An 18,792-nucleotide genomic window follows, 5' to 3' on the forward strand; every position below is an offset into this window, starting at 1 on the left:
TCCACACACAAACTTTATTTATAATGAAGCAAAAGTCAATAAATATTTTTAAGTAAGTTTTTTTCATTTCCACTACGAGGGAAGGAAATAAGATTTTAGCTCTAATTCATCTTCGTTTGGAATATGCTTCACATAAAAACCAAACATTTCTAAGGAAATAAAAAAATCATGTAAAACTTTCAGTTCATTGAGAGAACAAAAAACACCATCTGAACAGAAAGAAAAATTTGTTCTATTTTTTTTTTTCCAAGCCAAAATGTTAACACTATCTGTTCCCTAGACAGAGTCCCTTTGAAGTCAATAAGGCCTCCACGCAGGCAGGAGGCAGCTGCAGGATGAAAGGGCTTGGCAACTCCCAGCTATGTGAGATTGGCAATGGACTTTGAATATAACCAAAGTAATCATAGTGAATTATAAATCAGAAAATACATTCTGCCACTAATTAACTTTCTACATGGAAGGGAGCACTTGACTTCCCAGAGCCTCATCTTCCTTGTCTGTAAAATGGAGTGATAACACCAGATTAGAAAAAAGGGCAGGAGATGGTAGGTCCACAGTAACGTACAAAAATATATTTTACCTTTTAAAAGTCGTTTATCGTCTCTGAACTTTAGTTTTATCATCTTTGACTGTTGTTGATAAAGATGACCTCTGCGGTCTGCAGGGTCTTTTATGCTAAATAAAAGCGATGCCCAAATATGAGATGAGCATGGCCAGCTAACTAGGGCTGTGGGTTGCTGTTTAAACAGGAGAGTTTGATGGAAGTTCCTGCCTATAGAAGAGCCACAGAACAAGAGAGTTCTTAAAATGTGACTGTGTAGATTAAATTTCTCCTCGTGTTTACACTCTTAGTAATTCGGACCTTTTTCACTGTTTGGTACGGAGTCCAGGACATACAAGTTGCACAAAGCACTAAATAGTGATGAACACTTTCCTAAGTACTGTCTTTCTGGGTAAACTTGAGGCATCATTATCAAGGTTGATATCTTAGTAGCCTTAATAGACTCTTCAAAATCACCTTTGGGGCTGGGAATTAGGCCAGACTTGTCAGAACTAGGGGCTGGATGAGAACCCAGACCCTCTTGGGCCACAAGCAGCCTTACCCCTAAAGCTGCTGTGCAAATGTCCTTTCCTGCTTGTGCTTCTTGGGATAAATAGGATAAACAGGAAATACTCGCTTAAGATGTGATCAATGTAATGTAGAAACAATTCTTATTGTGAAGAACCAATAGAAAGATTTGTACAAAGTGTATACATTTTAAAGTGTAACTATTGGAAAATCACCATGATACTATAAATTCTAAGCAATTTTTTGAGTATAGTGTTTTTTTTTAATTCCAGTAGTGATGTTCAGTGTTTCCATGATTTATGTAGAAAAGCTTAAGAATGACTATTACTGCCAAAATAATATAATTGGCGAATTTTAACACAGTAAGCTACTGTAATGTTTTAGGCAAAGGCTGTTCTGTTCTTTAGACTGGATTATAGCAATAAACATTGAAAGTTTTGGAAATAGCAAATAACAGTTCCATCATTCCTAATTACAGTTTTCATTTTTAAAAAGTAAACTTTTCTTAAGAGAATGAATTTTTTTCTGACCTTTATATTCTACATTTAAAAAAATCTAAATTATGTGTCATATTTTATTTACCTCAAGCTAGTAATTCCGTTATCTTCTAAGTGTAAAGTAACTCCTATAAATAAAAGTATGTCTCATTTTTAACAATGGGACCAGGCTTATAAAATTGCATGTAACTATTTTTATAGGAAAAATTACATTTTAAGTGCAACAGCAAAATGTTTTATTTAAAGGAATCCTATTGATGATCCTTTCTCAAATTACCTTTGTTTAAATATGGATTTCCTTATTGAGTTAGAATAAATCAAAGTACAGGAGACATTTTGACTTAACACTCGCAGTATCTATGAATCACACAAATGAAAATAAGGTTCAAAATGTACGTTCAAGGGGTGTGAGTGAGTAATTTAAAAATCAAAAAAAACCTTTATCATAAATAATAAAAAAAAGATTAAGTTTTTGAAAACTTTTTCTTTCACACCTCAGTTTATATTATAAAGACCTAAAGTTAAAACTTTAGTTCTTTCAGAATTTACTTCAGGAGTCCTAAATCTGAGGTAAGTGAACCTATTTCTGGGTAATTTGGTTTCTACAGTAGAATTTGTTAAGTGGCCAATACTTGCTGCTATGTTTTATTTAACGCCAGCTGGTGCCTGAGATCTAACAGTTCCTTTGGCAACATATGTCTGATTCTCTGTACTAAATAGAGTACATATCTCACAGTACTTAAGAGACTTTATTATGTTACACATGTCCTTATGATAGCAAATCAAGGGTCTTTCCTTTCTAACTTCACTTCTGTAATCTTATTATCTTCAGGTATTAAATTCCAAGAAAAAGATGTAGCAGAAACTCTGCAACCCATGCCTACAAAATATGGCAACAGTTTACTTGAAGAAGCCAGAGGAGAAATACGAAATTTGTACGTATTCTTTTTGTGGTCTTTATAGAACATTGCCTATTGATCCCTCCCTTCCCTTTGTTTTAAACGAAATTGGTTTATGTACAGATAATTTGCTCCATTGAAGTACAGCTAGATCTGTGGGGTAAGAACAGATATTACATAACATGTTTCCAGTAAAATGAGGAAAATGAACAACGTAACCTACTGCATCAATGGACGCCTTTAGAGAATAGTTCTCTTTATTATAATTTTACCCCCAAAGGAATGGCATAAAGCCCAGTCATTAGCATAGTATATAAGCTTTAGAGGCAACATTTTCATTCTCAGAAGAATTGCAGGTAATTTTTTTTTTTTAGATCACAAATTAATTGGCCTTTTTGTGTTTAAAAAAATTGGGAGTGGCTTAAAAGTTTGGAGCTATCAAATACATATGGATTTCAGATTTTGTTTCACTATGATTCTACGGTACTGCATTCTTCATCATATTGTGGTTTCAGAAAAGTTACTTCTGCCACATTGAGCTTACTTTTCCAGTTAATCAAAGCCTTATGATGATTTCAGTGTCCGTAAGTCACACAAATGAAGATAAGGTTCTACCTTATCTACAGGCCTTTGCCTGGATCATCAAAAAGTCACAATTCTGAGCGAGGAAAGAAAACATGAGACAAAGAGTATCCTACTTTGAATAGCTGCTTGGGAATAAAATAGGCTTGAATTTTTTTTCTTTTGAATATTTTAAATACCAGGTATAATCATGATTAACCTGTAAGAGAATAAAATTAAAAGGCTAGACCTAATTATGTTACTGGTTAGTTAGCTGAAAAGCCAGATTTCAGACCAGTTTTTTGAGGCTCATTACACTGGGATGCTGCCAGGCATGGTAGAAATGAAATAGAAGCCAGAGACCACTAAGCTAGTTGTGTTTTGCAAATTTCTTGCCATCTCTCTGTGAAGTGTTTATTTGCGTGGTATAACTGGTTCTGTTCATTTAGTTCATTTGTGTGGTCATACTGAAAGAACAAAGGCATATGAATTATCTGAAGATGACCAGGTCATAGAGCACATTGCAGGTGGCCAATAAATACTGAATTGAATTGAACTGAAGTCCAGTCCGTTACCTAGGACATTATCTTATACAGAGCAACACGTAGAATTCTTCTGTATATACTTCCAGATCATCACATTTAATCTGCTACTATTTCACCATGTCCAGAGGCACTTAAGCTAAAATTTTTAACTTATGCTTGCTTTTTATTATGAAACACTTTCTTTGTACTGATCTTACATACTGCAGATTTTTCCTCAAACTACAAATTCTTGTAAAGATTCTTTATTTCAGAGAAAATGTTATTCAGTCACAGAGAGGCCAGATAGAAGAGTTAGAGCACTTGGCTGAGATCCTGAAAACTCAGTTGAGGAGGAAAGAAAATGAAATTGAGTTATCTCTTCTTCAGCTTCGAGAACAGCAGGCTACAGATCAAAGGTATGTTAAAACAGAAATATCACTTTGATAAGGTCAAAATTAGTTTAAAATACTTTATCATGTGCCATAGAAGGATAAGTCTAGTCTACTTAAAAATCATGTTTTTCCTTAACATTCTTCATATAAGCCTGCTCAGGACCTGCTAACTACTATCAGCAACTCAAGTGTAAGGACATTTTTCCCTAACCCACTCTGCCTCATCTTGTTTCCTCTGCTCATTTGCTCCATTTGCCAAGCCTGTAGGAAGTTCTGATACCATTTGATTGCACCTACCAAGAAAAATGTGTGTGACAAAGACTTAGTTGTTGGCATACCTTGTGAAGAAGTCCAGCCTTACTAAACCTTAATAAGATAGTAAATTTTTTTTCAACCTTAAAAGGTAATAAATTCCATAATACAGTACATGTTTTTTTTTTACATCCTGTAAAGATATCAGCTCTCCTAATATTCAAAGTTTGCATTGAATTCTGCTGATCGTTAGGGAGACAGTGGGGCCCTTCCGCAGTCTCCTTGCTGCCTCTTCATTTTTGATGTGAGATAACATACAATATTTTCTTTCCCATCCTTCCTTGTTGTTTTTTGGTTCCTGATACCTCTTCTCTCATTTTGTACTTCCACCTTGTACTTCCAACAAGACTATCTTTCTACCATATTCTTTCTTGAATTATTTTCTTCCTTTGCAGCCCTTTTCTTTTCTTTTTGTTTCTTTGTTTGGGCCAAGCATACCCAAAAGTAGAGAGAGTAGTGTATTGAAATCCCATGTACCCATCACTCAGCTTTAACAATTACCAACATGTTAACCAATCTTGTTTCATCAATCCCTTCACCTTCCTTTTCTTAAATTAATTAGCCCCTGCCACATATCATGTCATCACACCTGTAAATGCTTCAGTATCTATATTTATTTTTATATATATTATATATATATATATATGTCTGATAAGGAATTTTTTAACATAACCACCATGCCTTTATCACGCCTCATGAAATTAACAGCAATTCCTTAATATCAGCTAATAACTTGTTTATAGTCAGACTTCTCTGAAGATATATTTCTATTGTTTGTTTGAATTGGAATCCAAATGAGGTCTGCACGTTGCATTTGACTGTTCTTTTACGTGTCTTTTATTTCTCTCTTACTATTTCTTAAAACCAGACCTAGATCCTTAATTTGTTTTTTCCCTTTCCAAGGGATATCAGGCTCATGTGGCTAGATTCCCATTTAGAAAAACCAAGTATGATTTTCCACTTTTTCACTTCTGAAAAAAGAGTTTAATTCACCTTCAACAAGCTAACCTTACATGGTAGTACTTTAAAAAGCTAAGAAAAGATGCATAATAGAAGGTTTGTTTTAAAAAAAAAAAGGGCTAAAAATATATATAAAGCTTTATATTTCAGAGATTTAAAAGGTTAATATTATCTCTAATAATTTCTGTTCCTAAAAAAGTTATGTGTAAAATTAAATTATGTAATGAAATTCTATATATTTAGTGACATTTATATACCCTTCTAAGTGCAAGACAAAAAAATGAATTTTGAGAATTATACTTGTATTAGGGGATATAATTTGAATGCTGGTTTTGAACCAGGGTTTTAAATACCTAGAAATTATCCATATTCCCCTAAGAAGAACTGATTTAAAGTTAGCCTTCTTGGAAAAACTCAGAAATGGTTTCTTGTGAGGAACAGTACTGAAGGACCAGACCCTACACTGAATATGGTGATCTTATTAGTAAATTGCCAATAGCCTGTATTTAAAATATTATCTGAAGATAAAAATTCTGTACTTAAGCCAAGTCCAAGCTTGGAGCCCATTCCTCAACAGCTGAGTACAGTTATCAGACTACTTTCTCTGTTTATTTCTTAAATTCCCAAAGAGTAAGATGGACCTTGGGTTGGCCATTCCTTCTTTCAAAGGGGTATGATCATCTGAGAACTAGAGTTTTCAGTGTTAGTTAAAAGGGAGATCCAAAAGGCCTTCAATCCTAGGACTCGAACAGCAGAAGAAATAGAGTGATAGAAGGGCCCACATATTTTAAACTGTAAATATTGTCAGCAAGAGACATCAACATATATACACATAGAAGGGTTTACCTTAAAAATTAAACTGAGGCCAAAGGGAGTGTATAGTTCAAGTGGTAGAGTGCATGCTTAGAATGCAGGAGGTCCTGGGTTCAATCCCCAGTACCTCCATTAAAAATAAACAAATAAATAAATAAACCTAATTATCTCCCCCTCCCCCACACAAAAAAAGAAAAAAATTAAACTGAGGCCTTACAGAGGGGACTATATTATTCACTCCATAGTAGTCTATTTTTTGTCACATCAAAAATTAGAAGTAGAGACAAAATGAGTATTACAGGTAAAGAAACTTTTGTTGCAGAGACCAAAGAAATAAACCAATTTGTACCCTACCTCACAGATTTTATAAAATTGAAAACTACAGGTTATTTGCTTAGAAGGACAGTACCAGTGGTGAATAACATATTGTTTCGTGAAATGCAGTTGTTGAAAACTGAAGGAATGACTTCAAATTAGGGCCTTCAAGTCTTTTTTTCTTATATGTTTACACATAGCTCAAAATTTTATGTGTAACAGCAATTTTTTTGAGACTAATGGAAACCTGTTGAAAAATGTTGGGGAGAGTATAAAACTTGATATAATTTACTGTAGAGAAAAATCACAAAATGGAAAACATATTTAAACTTCTCTTTCATGGATACATTATTTCAGATTTGAAACTCTAGAAGTCTGATCTGAATGTTGGACTCCTTGTTCTCAAACATGAACCTAACGTAGTTGTAGTCTTCAGAGTGCGGTGCTGGATATTTATGGCAAAGAGCCTTTTCACAGAATATTACAGAAACTCTTCGTAGCATGTGTTTAATAGACCAGTTTGGTTTGGCATCGGCTTGACATAAACTTTTGGTTATCCAAAGCCCTTAATTGCTTTGAAGTAAAAGCCTAGTGCTGCTCTTTTTTATTAAAATCATGTTTTTTCCTGTTATTGTGGTCTATTTTGGAAGACTGAGTTGTGATTTTTGCATATGTTCTACATAATGCCTCATTAGCAAAAAATCTTGTATCATTTACAAGTAGCCTGAATGTCTGTGCTGTTTTGAACAAAAATCCATATTAAAATTTAAACAATATAAAAATGCACATTTTCTGCTTATTAGAAAGGCCGTCTTAAATTAAATGCAAAGCAGTAACCAGTGAACACATGTACATGAACATTAAAATCAGGATGATTTTACCTTTTATTGACTTTTTCAACTCCAAAAATATTTATACTCTTACCAAATGTGTAACTAGTTTGTGCTAAGTGGTTATTTTTTTTTAAAGTAAATGTTAGGATGTTTACCTTCTTAATTAAAAATCATGTAAGTGCCATAATGTCCCAATGGAGGAAATTTAACCCATAAATATTTCAGGCACTGACTTGCCCTATTCCCTTTGGTTGACAGCACACTGTCAAATCTTAAGACACAGAGGCCTTTTGCAGCCACACAGCATAAGAAGCAGCTTGGCTTTAGGGGCTCCATCTTTCCAGCTGTGCACAGACGTGGATTACTTCCTGGCGCTCTGAGTTCCTCCCCAACTTTTCATTTTGAAAAATGGCAAACCTACAGCAAAGTTGTAAGAACAGTAGCATGAAGACTCACATACCTTTCACCCCTTGGCATGTCTGTGAATGACACAGCCTGCTCTGCATTCTGCCAGCTCAGGCACAAGCCCATCTCCCTCCCTCACACTTCCTCCTCTTTCTCTCAGTCTCTCTCTCTTTCTCTCTCTCAGAGTTAGGCGCATTTATCACATCTGCTTCTCTACACTTCAAAGCATCTTCTAGGAACAAGGACATCCTCCTACATAACCACAGTACAACTATCACACATTCAGGACATTTAACAAGGAATGAAACAGTAGGATCATCTAACTACACAGACCATATTCAAATTTCCCAATTGTCCCAATAATGGCCTTTATAGCTTTTTTTTAAACAGCTATTTTTATTTTGTTTTGCTTTGTTTTGGTCTCATATACAATCATGTGTCATGTATTGTATTTAATTATTGTGTCTTTTAGGTTTCCCTTATTCTAGAGTGGTTCCCCCGTCTTTTTCAGCCCATTGATAGTTGTTTGCTGAATGCCCCTCAGTTTGGATTTGTCTGATTGCCCAGCCCCCTAATTTAGAGGGCACATCTGGTTCTCGGATAGAAGGATAACTGGGGCCAGGGATAACCATGCAAACATTATTATTACACAAGGAAGTGATCTGTCATTTAAAAAAAATATATTCAAGTTCTTACTGTTGTTTTGAATACCTTCGAATTTGCCTAATGAAAAATATCACATTCAAATACTATTTCTTTTATCCTATTTTTTTTATTATTAATGTTATCTAAGATTTTTGTGTGTGTGATAGTTGCCTGGCATATTTTCCAAGCACTTTATTTAAACCACAGAAATTATCACATTTAATAGAAACTAAAGTATTACTGTGTATGTGAGAGTGGAGAGAAAGCTAAAACTTAGGAACATCTTGGAGGAAGGAAGCAACTCAAAGGAGTGGGAAGAATTTCTCTGTTAGGCCTGGCTCCCTCCCATAAGGACTCTAGCCAAATTCTTTCCTTCTCTAAGCCTCAGTTAGCTACCTCAACTGTGAAATGAAGAGATTGAAATGACTAAATGGTTCCTTACCCTTTAAACAAACAGCAGCTTTTATCTCCAGGGACCTGTGATTCTGAAAGATTTGTCTGCTAAATAAGCAGTTTGTATTAATTCAGTCAGTTTGTACTTCTTTTTTTCATCCAAGACCTGTATGATGCCAATCATTGCTTCTGATAATTGAGAAGTAGCCTGTGTTACTGCACTGATTTGGTATAATTCTGTCAAAAAATAAAAACAATATAAACCTTGAGTTCACTTTTGTAACTTAATTGCCAGTAAATCTACATTTCCCGTTGGGCTTTTTGATATATTGAATATAATTCTCAGATTCCCATTTCTAGTTGGAATCCATTAAACTTGATCTTCAAAATGATCCCCTTGAGAAGATGAGCCAGGATTTGGGTTCTTCCTGTTCCCAACTTGTCCTTGGGAGTGCTCCCTCAATTTTCAGAAGAGTGTAATTATATATATGTAGAAAGCTCTGCATAACTGTTCCCCTCCATTCCTTGGAGCTGGGGGAGGTTGACAATAAGAAAATACTGAGTTCTGATTTATATTTTTAGCCAACAGCACAAGAAAGATATAATCCAGAGGCAAATAAACATAGAGACAAATTTTTTCCTTTACACAATCTTAAATCAGAGAGCATTATTTTCATCTAGGAACTAAAGTAACAGTTTTGAGCAAAGTCATTACCTTTCAAATAGACTTCTTAGCTATTTTAGTGAAGCTTATTCCATTTAATTTACTAGCAACCTCCTGCAATCCTATTCAGAAGTGATACCTTGATTGTTATCTGTGTATCCCTAGTAAGAGCTATGAATGACTGACACTTCTTTCAACAATACACTTGCAGAATGTCTGCCACTATTAAAAAAAAAAAAAAAAAACCGTATAGGATTCCTTAATCCTTAGATTGTTTCAGCCTTATGCCCTAAACTTAGTCAGCCTAAAACTGTTACTCGAAAAGGACCTCTTCGTTCTGTCTTATAAATATCTTACCTAACAACTTTCCAGAATCTCATAGCCTAGTTTTTGTATTCTAAAGCCCTCTCTTCTAAATGGTGTTAAGTACTACATTATAATATTTTGCCTCAAAAAAATCAAGAAGCCTTTTTTTAGCATTCATAATCTGTACTGCAGCAAAGAATGAAATTCTGACTGGGGGCCTGGGGAGAGTTTTATGCCTGGGAAATGAAGTATAAGAAACTTTCACTGGAGCAAAAGATTTTGGCTTCTTAAGCTTTCATATTAGACTATACATTACATAGCAGCACTGAAAGTTTTTCCTTCTCCAGTGTATCTGAGGTTTTAAGTTTCTGGATTTATTATGGCACCCAGTAGCAAAGCCGGAGTCAAGTGTTTTCAAGGCTTCCATTAGAAATTCCTCTTTCAGAGTTTATTACTTGACTGTTTCAAATTATGTGAGAGAAACTTGGCACATAGGTTTTTGAGCTGGATTACTTTTTCAACATAAAATCTAATTTATTTCAGTTTGTTTTTAATCTTAGAGATGGGCCAACAGCTCTTCTCATAGTTTTAAGAAGATATGATTATGATTCTAAATAATATGTCTTTTAAAAAAAGAAAAAGAAAGAAAAGAAACTATACTTTCCAACTTAATGTTCATAATTTTTTCAAAATCTTTGTTGAAAAATAGAAGAAATTTATTTTTACAAGGTATTTAATTAGTATGCTTGATATCTGTTTGCAGATCATTTCACCATGTGTAATGCAGCATGTATGATTTGGTGCATGACTGTCAGAGTTCATCTGACTGTTTTTACTATGCATTGTTCTTGCTGTTCAAATGTCTTCATCCTGAAGATTTGATGTTCCCTTCATAGTGCGTGGAACAGGGCAGGAAAATCTTATGTGGCAATCACTTGAAATATTGCTCGTAAAATTCGCCCTGTCTCTGTCCTTCAAAGAAAACCAGCTGGAGGCCTTCCTCTACATGCGGAGAGATCTAGGATGGGCCACTTAGCAATGACTCTAGCCCCTTCTTGCCTCCAGCATCCTTCTCACGCTCCTTGTCAGCTTTCTCTGACATCTCCTTCCCTCTTTCCTCTCTCACATCCACCCTCATTCTTTCACCATTTCATTTATGTAAAATATTGATTGGCAGGCTTCAGATCATTTTTCTTTGTACACCTTCCTGAAGACCAAACCACATTCTTCACACTGTTGCTTTTAACTTTAATGTACTTTGTATCATTGACTCAGCACTTTCAGCTTAACAGCAAGTTATCCTTTTCTTCTCATTGTTCCATCAAAAATCATAATAATGGCTATTATCTATAAAGCCCCTAAAACTGACACTTTACAGCACTTAAAGACTTTCAAGTGTTGTATTGACCCAGAATAGGTGCAATCTAGCAAACTGACTTTTTTTTTTTAAAGTACCGCATTATTATTGCTGTTTCCTAAATACAACTTCTGTTGTATTTGTGCCCACTTGTTGGGCCTCATTAGTATAAAATACTAAGTCAGCTTTCTTGGCAATATTTTGAAAAGTTTAAACTCCAGAGACTTTAGGAAAATATTTAAGAAAGTATCCACCAATTAGACCAGTGAAAATTTTTGAAAGATACTTACTAGCCTTTGCCTTACAAAGAAAATTCAAAATGAAAACCTGCTATTTCTATGACCCTATGTGGCAGATGGGTTATTGGGGCTTTTTTGTTACTATCATCAAGTAATAGTTATTATTCAAACATATCTCATTTATATATATATCTTCTTGAAAATATTTACATGCTAAAAACAAGTATAATAAAATATCAGATACTGCTGAAAATATAAGAGTTGAAATTACTTGAATAGTATTCTGTCCTTTTGTATCAATAAATGTCACTCTGTGGATTAGTCAAACCAAGTAGTTCTGGGGAAGACAGATAAATTCTATTTTGACTTTTTAATATAGAAAAATATGAATATTTTCTTCCTATTCACAATATATTTTCCCTTCATAGTTTTTTTAGTGAGTAAAAATAATACTGAGGGAATGTTAGTGAGTGCACTGTTGACTGTGTGCTCAGAACTACTAGATAACATGTTTTAGACACACAATTATTTTAACATTGTGTTAAGACTGTACCCTGGGCAAGATCCAGGTTCTTGGACTTGTTTATCTTCTGTGTGAAGACAACTAACTGTCCGATGCCAAAATACAATGAACTTTCAAATATCAAAGAGGAAAATTAAGTATTTCAAGTCCTCAGCTGGTTTACAGATGTGTGAGCTTTGTAGTCCATTTTCTGGCTCCAATAGGGCATTGTGACAATTTTTCCAATATGTGTATACTAGTAAGTTTTGGAAGTAAAATTGCTCACTTTAAATACTGAAATAATTTTCTGAACTTAAAATTTTTATGTTTATTTTTTCTTAAAAGATGAAGTCTAAAACCAAGCTTCACAATTTTTAAAATACTTTTGAATGTAAAACATATGAAATTAAGGAACCTTTCTCTGTCAGGAAAATAAATGCCTTTTGAAAACAGGGACTCATTTAGATCTATGATTAACCTTTAACAAGATCTTCCTGTTAAATTCTACATTTGCTTTAATCTCAGTAGGAAAAATACAAACTAGTATTGCAGGATATAGAGTTTCTATATACCCTGTGGACGTTAAATGATCTCTTACAGCTAAAGGCACATCTGCAACATATTTAAATGCCAGCTTTGGGCATTATTAGTATAAAATGCTAAGTCACTTTTTTTGGAAATATTTTGGAAAGTCTGAACTCCAGGAGGAAACGCCAATAAATGGTAATCTTATGATACCATTTGTTTTGAGGGAGTGGTGGGAAGATGAGTGGCTGTATTGCACGTTTTCATTTAGTGAAAAGTGGTATGATAGTCGTCCTTAAAATAAGCAGTTTGGTGGTGGAACAATGGCTGTGCTAAAGACCGATGGCCTTTTGCGCCATCTTTCAGGACACTGGAAAATGATTTTAAATTCGTATTATCCCTTGTTGTAGAGGTGATAGAAGTCATTAAATTTGGGGCTCCCTTCAAACTCTGAGAGTCTATGAATTAAGGAAAGTTCAAGAATGATTCTTGGTTGGTTTTAAACAATAAATCTATCCTTAGAAGGTGTAATAAGCTAAAAACCTCAGTGACTGATAATGCAAGTGTAAATTTTTTTCTAGGTAACGTACAGTGAAAAATTGTAGTCCCACGACAGACTATTTTCCTTCTGTCTTACATTTTTTATTCTCTCTCTTTTTCTTAAATACATCGTTTGAAGGTCAAACATTCGGGACAACGTAGAAATGATTAAGCTTCATAAGCAGCTAGTGGAGAAAAGCAATGCTCTTTCAGTAATGGAAGGAAAATTTATTCAGCTTCAAGAGGTACTGTGATTATTTTATTATGGTGATACATAGATGCAAAGTTTCAAAAATAGAGTTCATGGTTTTTTTTTAAGTAGAATGGTCATAACACTAAAAAGTAACTTTTAAAGATTGCCCTTCTTATTCTCGAGTGTGTATAATTTCACTTCATATATTGTTAGTTATTTATTACTTAGTAACTAAAGAAATAACTAACTGCTTGGATTTTTTATAAATAGCTGTGTCATCTTAAAATAATAAGCACATTTATCATAAATCATCTCATGTCCAGAAAAGTTATTTTTAACTCCTTTTGACTGAAATCCTGTGGGCACATAGCACTGAAGGTTTAGATGTATTTGCATATATCTTCAGTTCTAAGCATTTCTGAAATATCCAAGATAGATCCAGGTAATGAGTAGGTCAGTAATCAGGTTTTGTTAAATCTTTTTTGATATGTGGTGTTTTGTTTTGTCACTACCAGTATCAGAAAATGTTTGAATACCCATCTTGACAACTGTTAGTGTTATTATTTTTTTTAATCCTAACCTTTCAGGTTGACAATACTTAGGACTTTTATCCCCATGGTTGTTTTAACAAGAACTGTGGCCCCACAGGAATGTGCCATCAGAGAGCTCCTATTTATTAGCACTGCATAATTAACATGGGTTCTGGAATTAATGAACTCCAAAACATTCCAGATGAGCAGAATTCATATTAAGCAGTACTTTCTTTGAAGTACTGAAACAAGGAAAGCAGTAAAGTGTTGCAAAGCATAAGGTCATCTGAAGCCTAAATTCACTATTGAATGAGATAAATATTTTTAAACCGTGCTCTGGGTCGTGTTTTCCATCCTTGCAGGAAAAAGATTAAAAATACAGATAGTTGAAATAAATCTAAAAAGAAGGGAATTAAAAAGTGATTTTTGCATTCTTTTATCACTTCAACTGTTTTGCTTTCCATTTAACAGTGACTCAAGGTATTTGTTTAAATACCATGAATAGCAAGTGTCTTCGATAGCACAGGTACCTCTTTTGGGATTGACAGTGGGTAAAGATTTGAGAAGTTCAGACCAACAGCTTCAATAAGGCAGAAAGCCCAGAGAAAGCTAGTTAAAGGTAGTATTCTATAATCATACCAAGAGTAACAAAAATAGCAGTTAAGTGGCTCAACACCCATGTTTCTTTTAAATAATTGAAGAACTTCAGTAGTTTAGTGATTTTAATTAGCAGATGAGATATTATATGTTATGGTCATATGGACTCTGAAAATACTTTAGTATAATCACCTTTTTATTTGTAAAAAAAAAAAGTATGTGGCATTTAAGTATATAAAATTGAATTTAAGACATATTCATAAATAAGTCAATTGAAGGGGGAGTAATTAGGCTTATTTATTTACTTTTTTAAGAGGAGGTACCAGGATTGAACCCAGAACCTCACACATGCTAAGTATGCGCTCTACCAGTTGAGCTATATCCTTCCCCTCCAAGTCAATTTTAAAAGTTAAGGAGACTTCAGTAACTATTTTACTGAATTGAAATTTTTGACTTAAGTGTATTAAAATTAGAAGCTGGCTGTTTTTATGGTGTGACAAATCTTTTCAGTTTGAATATCTGTGGTCAGCATTTATTTTTAACCCATGCAGCAACATTTTTAGACAGCATGTCCAGCCACTCTGAGCGCAGCAAAAAGAAAAAAAAATTAATTACTAAAACTAATTTACTCAGTAGTCACTATTAACAAGTCAAAAAACGAGTAGGAAATAAAACAAAGACAAAAACAGTTTGCATAGTATGACTCTGTGCTAAACTATTTTCTTCCTCATGATACACTTTGGTCAAGAGTGCCTTTTACGGAGAAACTGTACACTGTATAATAGCATATTAAGACAGTAACATATATACATTGTGAGGTCGAGATAAACTGTGTAACATGAACTTCAGGAGTAAATTCATTTATGGAATGGTAATCGTTCATTCAAAGCAGAATCTGAAAATAATTTTGAAAGGATTTCCTTTTTCTTTTTCAGAAGCAAAAAACTCTCAGGATCAGCCATGATGCCTTGATGGCAAATGGAGATGAGCTAAATATGCAACTTAAAGAGCAGCGTTTAAAATGCTGCAGTCTTGAGAAACAATTGCGATCCATAACGTTTTCTGAAAGGAGAATAGAGGAGGTAAGCTCTGAAAGAGTTTAGCCATCCATTGCATTAAAACTTCTCTGGAACTGTTTTGGAAAAGTAAAATAGAGACATTTCAAATATTACATTGGCTTTAAAATCCTAAATTACATGCATGACACTCTGAGCACAGCAAAATATAGTCAGTATATTACGTGCATGGCAAATTGGTGCTTAAAAATCCTTGCAAGTGTGCTGAGACCCACTATTTATCTAAAGGATTAAGGATCCTTGAGGGAAAAGAAACCCATAACATTTTTAAATGGTTGCAGGATTACCTGTGGAACTTAACTTTCTCAGCCTTAACAACTTATTAGTCATTGGAGATATCAGAACAATTATAGGAATATGTCTGTTTCTAAGGAGAAGGATGTTCTTCCCAGCATCAGCAAGTTTGTGAAATTGTTTTTTTTTCTAGGAAGTTGTTTAAAAACTCATCTTCCTATTCGTGTTGCTTCTCATGTCTCCCAGCCAGCACAATCTTTTTCTGTAGGCTGTTAAACTTGTTCTTAAAGAGAATGGAAATGAAATAAGATGCCTACCTTCTGTTCTCGTCTTGGAAGAATCTTTTATGGTGTCGTATACTAGCATCAAAAGAGAATTCTGAAAATGGAATGAATTTTAAGAGTACTCTGATCCATGGGAAAAGGTTGTAACAGTAAAATATACTGGTGAATGAAACTTAAATACTAGAAATAAATACAGAAAGCTACCTTTTAGTCATAAAGATATAATTATTACCCTGATTTTATTTCTAGAACTATTATTCATCGGGATGAAACAAGGTGTACAATTTTATTTATTCGTTCATTTAAAAGATGTGCTACTGGCTCTTAATAAATTCTAGGTGAAATGAGAAATTGTATCTTCAGAGTAAATAGCAATTGACACACTTTGAACCATGAGCCAAAAGAAAACTTCATCCTTTTATTTTGAGGGGCCAAATGGAAATAAATACAAAATGAATGTAATGATGAAATTCATTGGAGAGGAAAGTAAAAAATATTATGTTTCCTCAGACTTAACAGCAAGCTTTTAACACGTTCTTTATTGAGTTTTGGCACATGTTGCTATAAAGCAGTGCATACGTTCCTACTAAATTAAAACAGAAATATTAATTTCATGTTTACTTAACAACTTGGAAAAAATTAGTGCTAAATTAAATACAGACAATATAAGTGGGCTAGTTCGCAGCTGCAAGTTAGAAATCAAGACTGAAACATGTTAGCTTCCTTGCATTTTTTTTTAACCCCCACATGGTTTTATATGATAACCACCTAATGTGTAATTTTTTTTTTTCATTTTAGCTTCAGGATAGAATTCATGACTTGGAAAAGGAACGGGAACTTTTAAAGGAAAACTATGATAAACTTTATAACAGGTAAACCATGATTCCATGTGCTCTCTCCTTCTCTTGTTTGAGATCTTTCTGTCAAAGCATTGGATGTCAGAATACCTCATATTGACCAAACAATTAGCAACAGATGATTGCAGGAAATCTATATATGTTATAAAAGAAAAATAAGCTTTTTTAGGCCCTAGTAGTAAGTTCTTTAACCTGAGTGGCAGTCTGTTACTAAGAAAACCATATCCCTTTGTTGCCAGTAACAACTACTGTCATTTATTGAACACAAACTGTAAGCTAAATACATAAGTTGTTGTAACTTTCTCACAACAACCTGGAAATGCAGATTTTATAAATGTCCATTTTGCAGACAATGAAAGGAAAACAGGATTAAGTAAATCTGCCTATGTTCTTAAAGCTAGGAAGTGATGAAGCTTGTATTTGAACCTCTTTTGGTCTCTCCAAGCCTGTGTTTCCTCCACTGGGCTGTCCAGCCTATTAGCTGAGAGTGATTCTGTTGGTGGAAAAGCAGAGGTGTTCACTTACAGTTATTTCTGTGTCTTATAAAGAGAAACACAAGCATCTTTATCTTAAGATAAATGTTAAAAAGCTGCTTCACTTTTTTAAATCTGCTTCATAATTATGGTATTTTAAAAATTAATCCCTTCTGATAAAGTTAGCAATAAAATTCGGCTTCACAGTTAAATTTAGTTAAGTGATACAGATGTGTGCCTGTGTGTATTTTTAAGTCTTTTCAGTGTATGATGCTGATAAATGATACATATCAGTTTACATGAAAGTAAACTTTATATATATTGAAATATATATGTTAGAGCTGGTGTTCAGCAGTTACTTCTCATGGATCATATTTGAAACACCAGAAAATAGCCATCTGATCTACAGATATACCTTTAACTTTTTAATTGTCTATGTTTTATGTTTGATATGTTTTATAAACTAAATTTAGTTTTGGTAAATTAAAGAAATCATACCTAAAAAGTGTAAGGGGAGGCTCTGATTTTGGTTGACTTTGAAAAGACACCTAAATTAGTGTTACATCTCATTCCAGTGGTATGCATCATCTATGTCGCTTGTACTAGTGTTAATTATCTCTGCAGAGTGGCTCATTATATTAAGGGTGGCTAACAGCAGGTTCAGACATCACTTAAAGTAACACCTGGGGCTCTCCAGCAAGGCTAGACTGACTGAAAATCTTTAGGTGGGATTTGCCTTGGACCCCCTTCCAGGTGATTTGGCCCTCGTGCTTTGTTCTGGTCCATCTCTCATCAGCCTTGGTTAATTTTACCAAAAGCATTTCTTACACCTCCTGTTTTACAGTATTTCCATCTCTATAGAACAACACATAGGTTTATATTGTTATGTACTTAAGTATTTGGTAGTTACGTGTTTGAAAATTTTAAATTTCAGTGTACAAATCACACAGCCACCACATTATATATAACAGAGAAAATGATGTTATCCCCATCTCTTATAAACGAGGGAACTGAGACTCAAGAAAAATTAGGAGACTTGACAGTCATGTGGCATTTGCTGAGAGTCTAGCACAGTACTAAAACTTATTTCTTTTGACTCTAAAACTTGAATTTTTTTTCCCTGCACCTTACTATCCCTCTGATTTTTGATTGCAATGGAAAATTGTGTATGAGAAAGGGAAACATTCATGGAATAACAACTGTCATAAATTCACATATTTTTATTCATTTATATTTATCTTCAACATCTTGTAATTTCAAATAATTTAACATGGTCTTAATATATGAAAATAAGTGCCATTTAATCATTACTTATACATTTTCTACTTACCCCCAATTTGAGGATTTACTGAACATACTTTCTTGTAATTAAAAACATTAAACTTAGCTAGCAATGGTGCATAAATGAAATTTTAAGAAAGACATGTTTTTCTCATATGTAGTTTATCACCATGAAACTTTATCTTTCCATATTAGAAGATGATCTAAGAGTGTAAATCTGACTTTGAAGGGTTGTTTTTTTTTAATGTTTTATGCTTGAGCAACCTTTTTTTCCTGTCACATTAAAAACAGACTTCATTATGCTGCTTATACTTGAATTTTGTGTGAGGTGTTTGGAAGTAAATGTGTATAATAAGTGTCAAAACATTTGTGTCAAAAAAAGTCACTTAGGCACAAAACCCAGCAAGCACACATGATAGTAAATAGAACTATAAAATTCTCTGACACAATTTTTTTCATATATAATATGTTTTCAGAAGCATGGTTGGAAAAACTTTACAAAAATCAACATCCTCC

General features: G+C 33.8%; 1 protein-coding gene across 4 annotated transcripts in view; it reads left to right on the forward strand.

Moving 5' to 3' along the window:
* RPGRIP1L (RPGRIP1 like) overlaps nucleotides 1-18,792 on the forward strand; it is a 91,292-nt gene that overhangs the window by 8,685 nt on the left and 63,815 nt on the right. For all 4 annotated transcript variants that reach the window (XM_031458434.2, XM_031458436.2, XM_031458435.2 and 1 more), the window contains exons 5-9: nucleotides 2,399-2,501; nucleotides 3,823-3,966; nucleotides 12,891-12,996; nucleotides 15,007-15,153; nucleotides 16,464-16,537. In XM_031458434.2, coding sequence (XP_031314294.1) covers nucleotides 2,399-2,501; nucleotides 3,823-3,966; nucleotides 12,891-12,996; nucleotides 15,007-15,153; nucleotides 16,464-16,537 — 574 coding nt within the window. The remainder of the gene's footprint in view (nucleotides 1-2,398; nucleotides 2,502-3,822; nucleotides 3,967-12,890; nucleotides 12,997-15,006; nucleotides 15,154-16,463; nucleotides 16,538-18,792) is intronic.

Source organism: Camelus dromedarius, chromosome 9 (genome assembly GCF_036321535.1).
Source record: "Camelus dromedarius isolate mCamDro1 chromosome 9, mCamDro1.pat, whole genome shotgun sequence".
NCBI lineage: Eukaryota > Metazoa > Chordata > Mammalia > Artiodactyla > Camelidae > Camelus > Camelus dromedarius.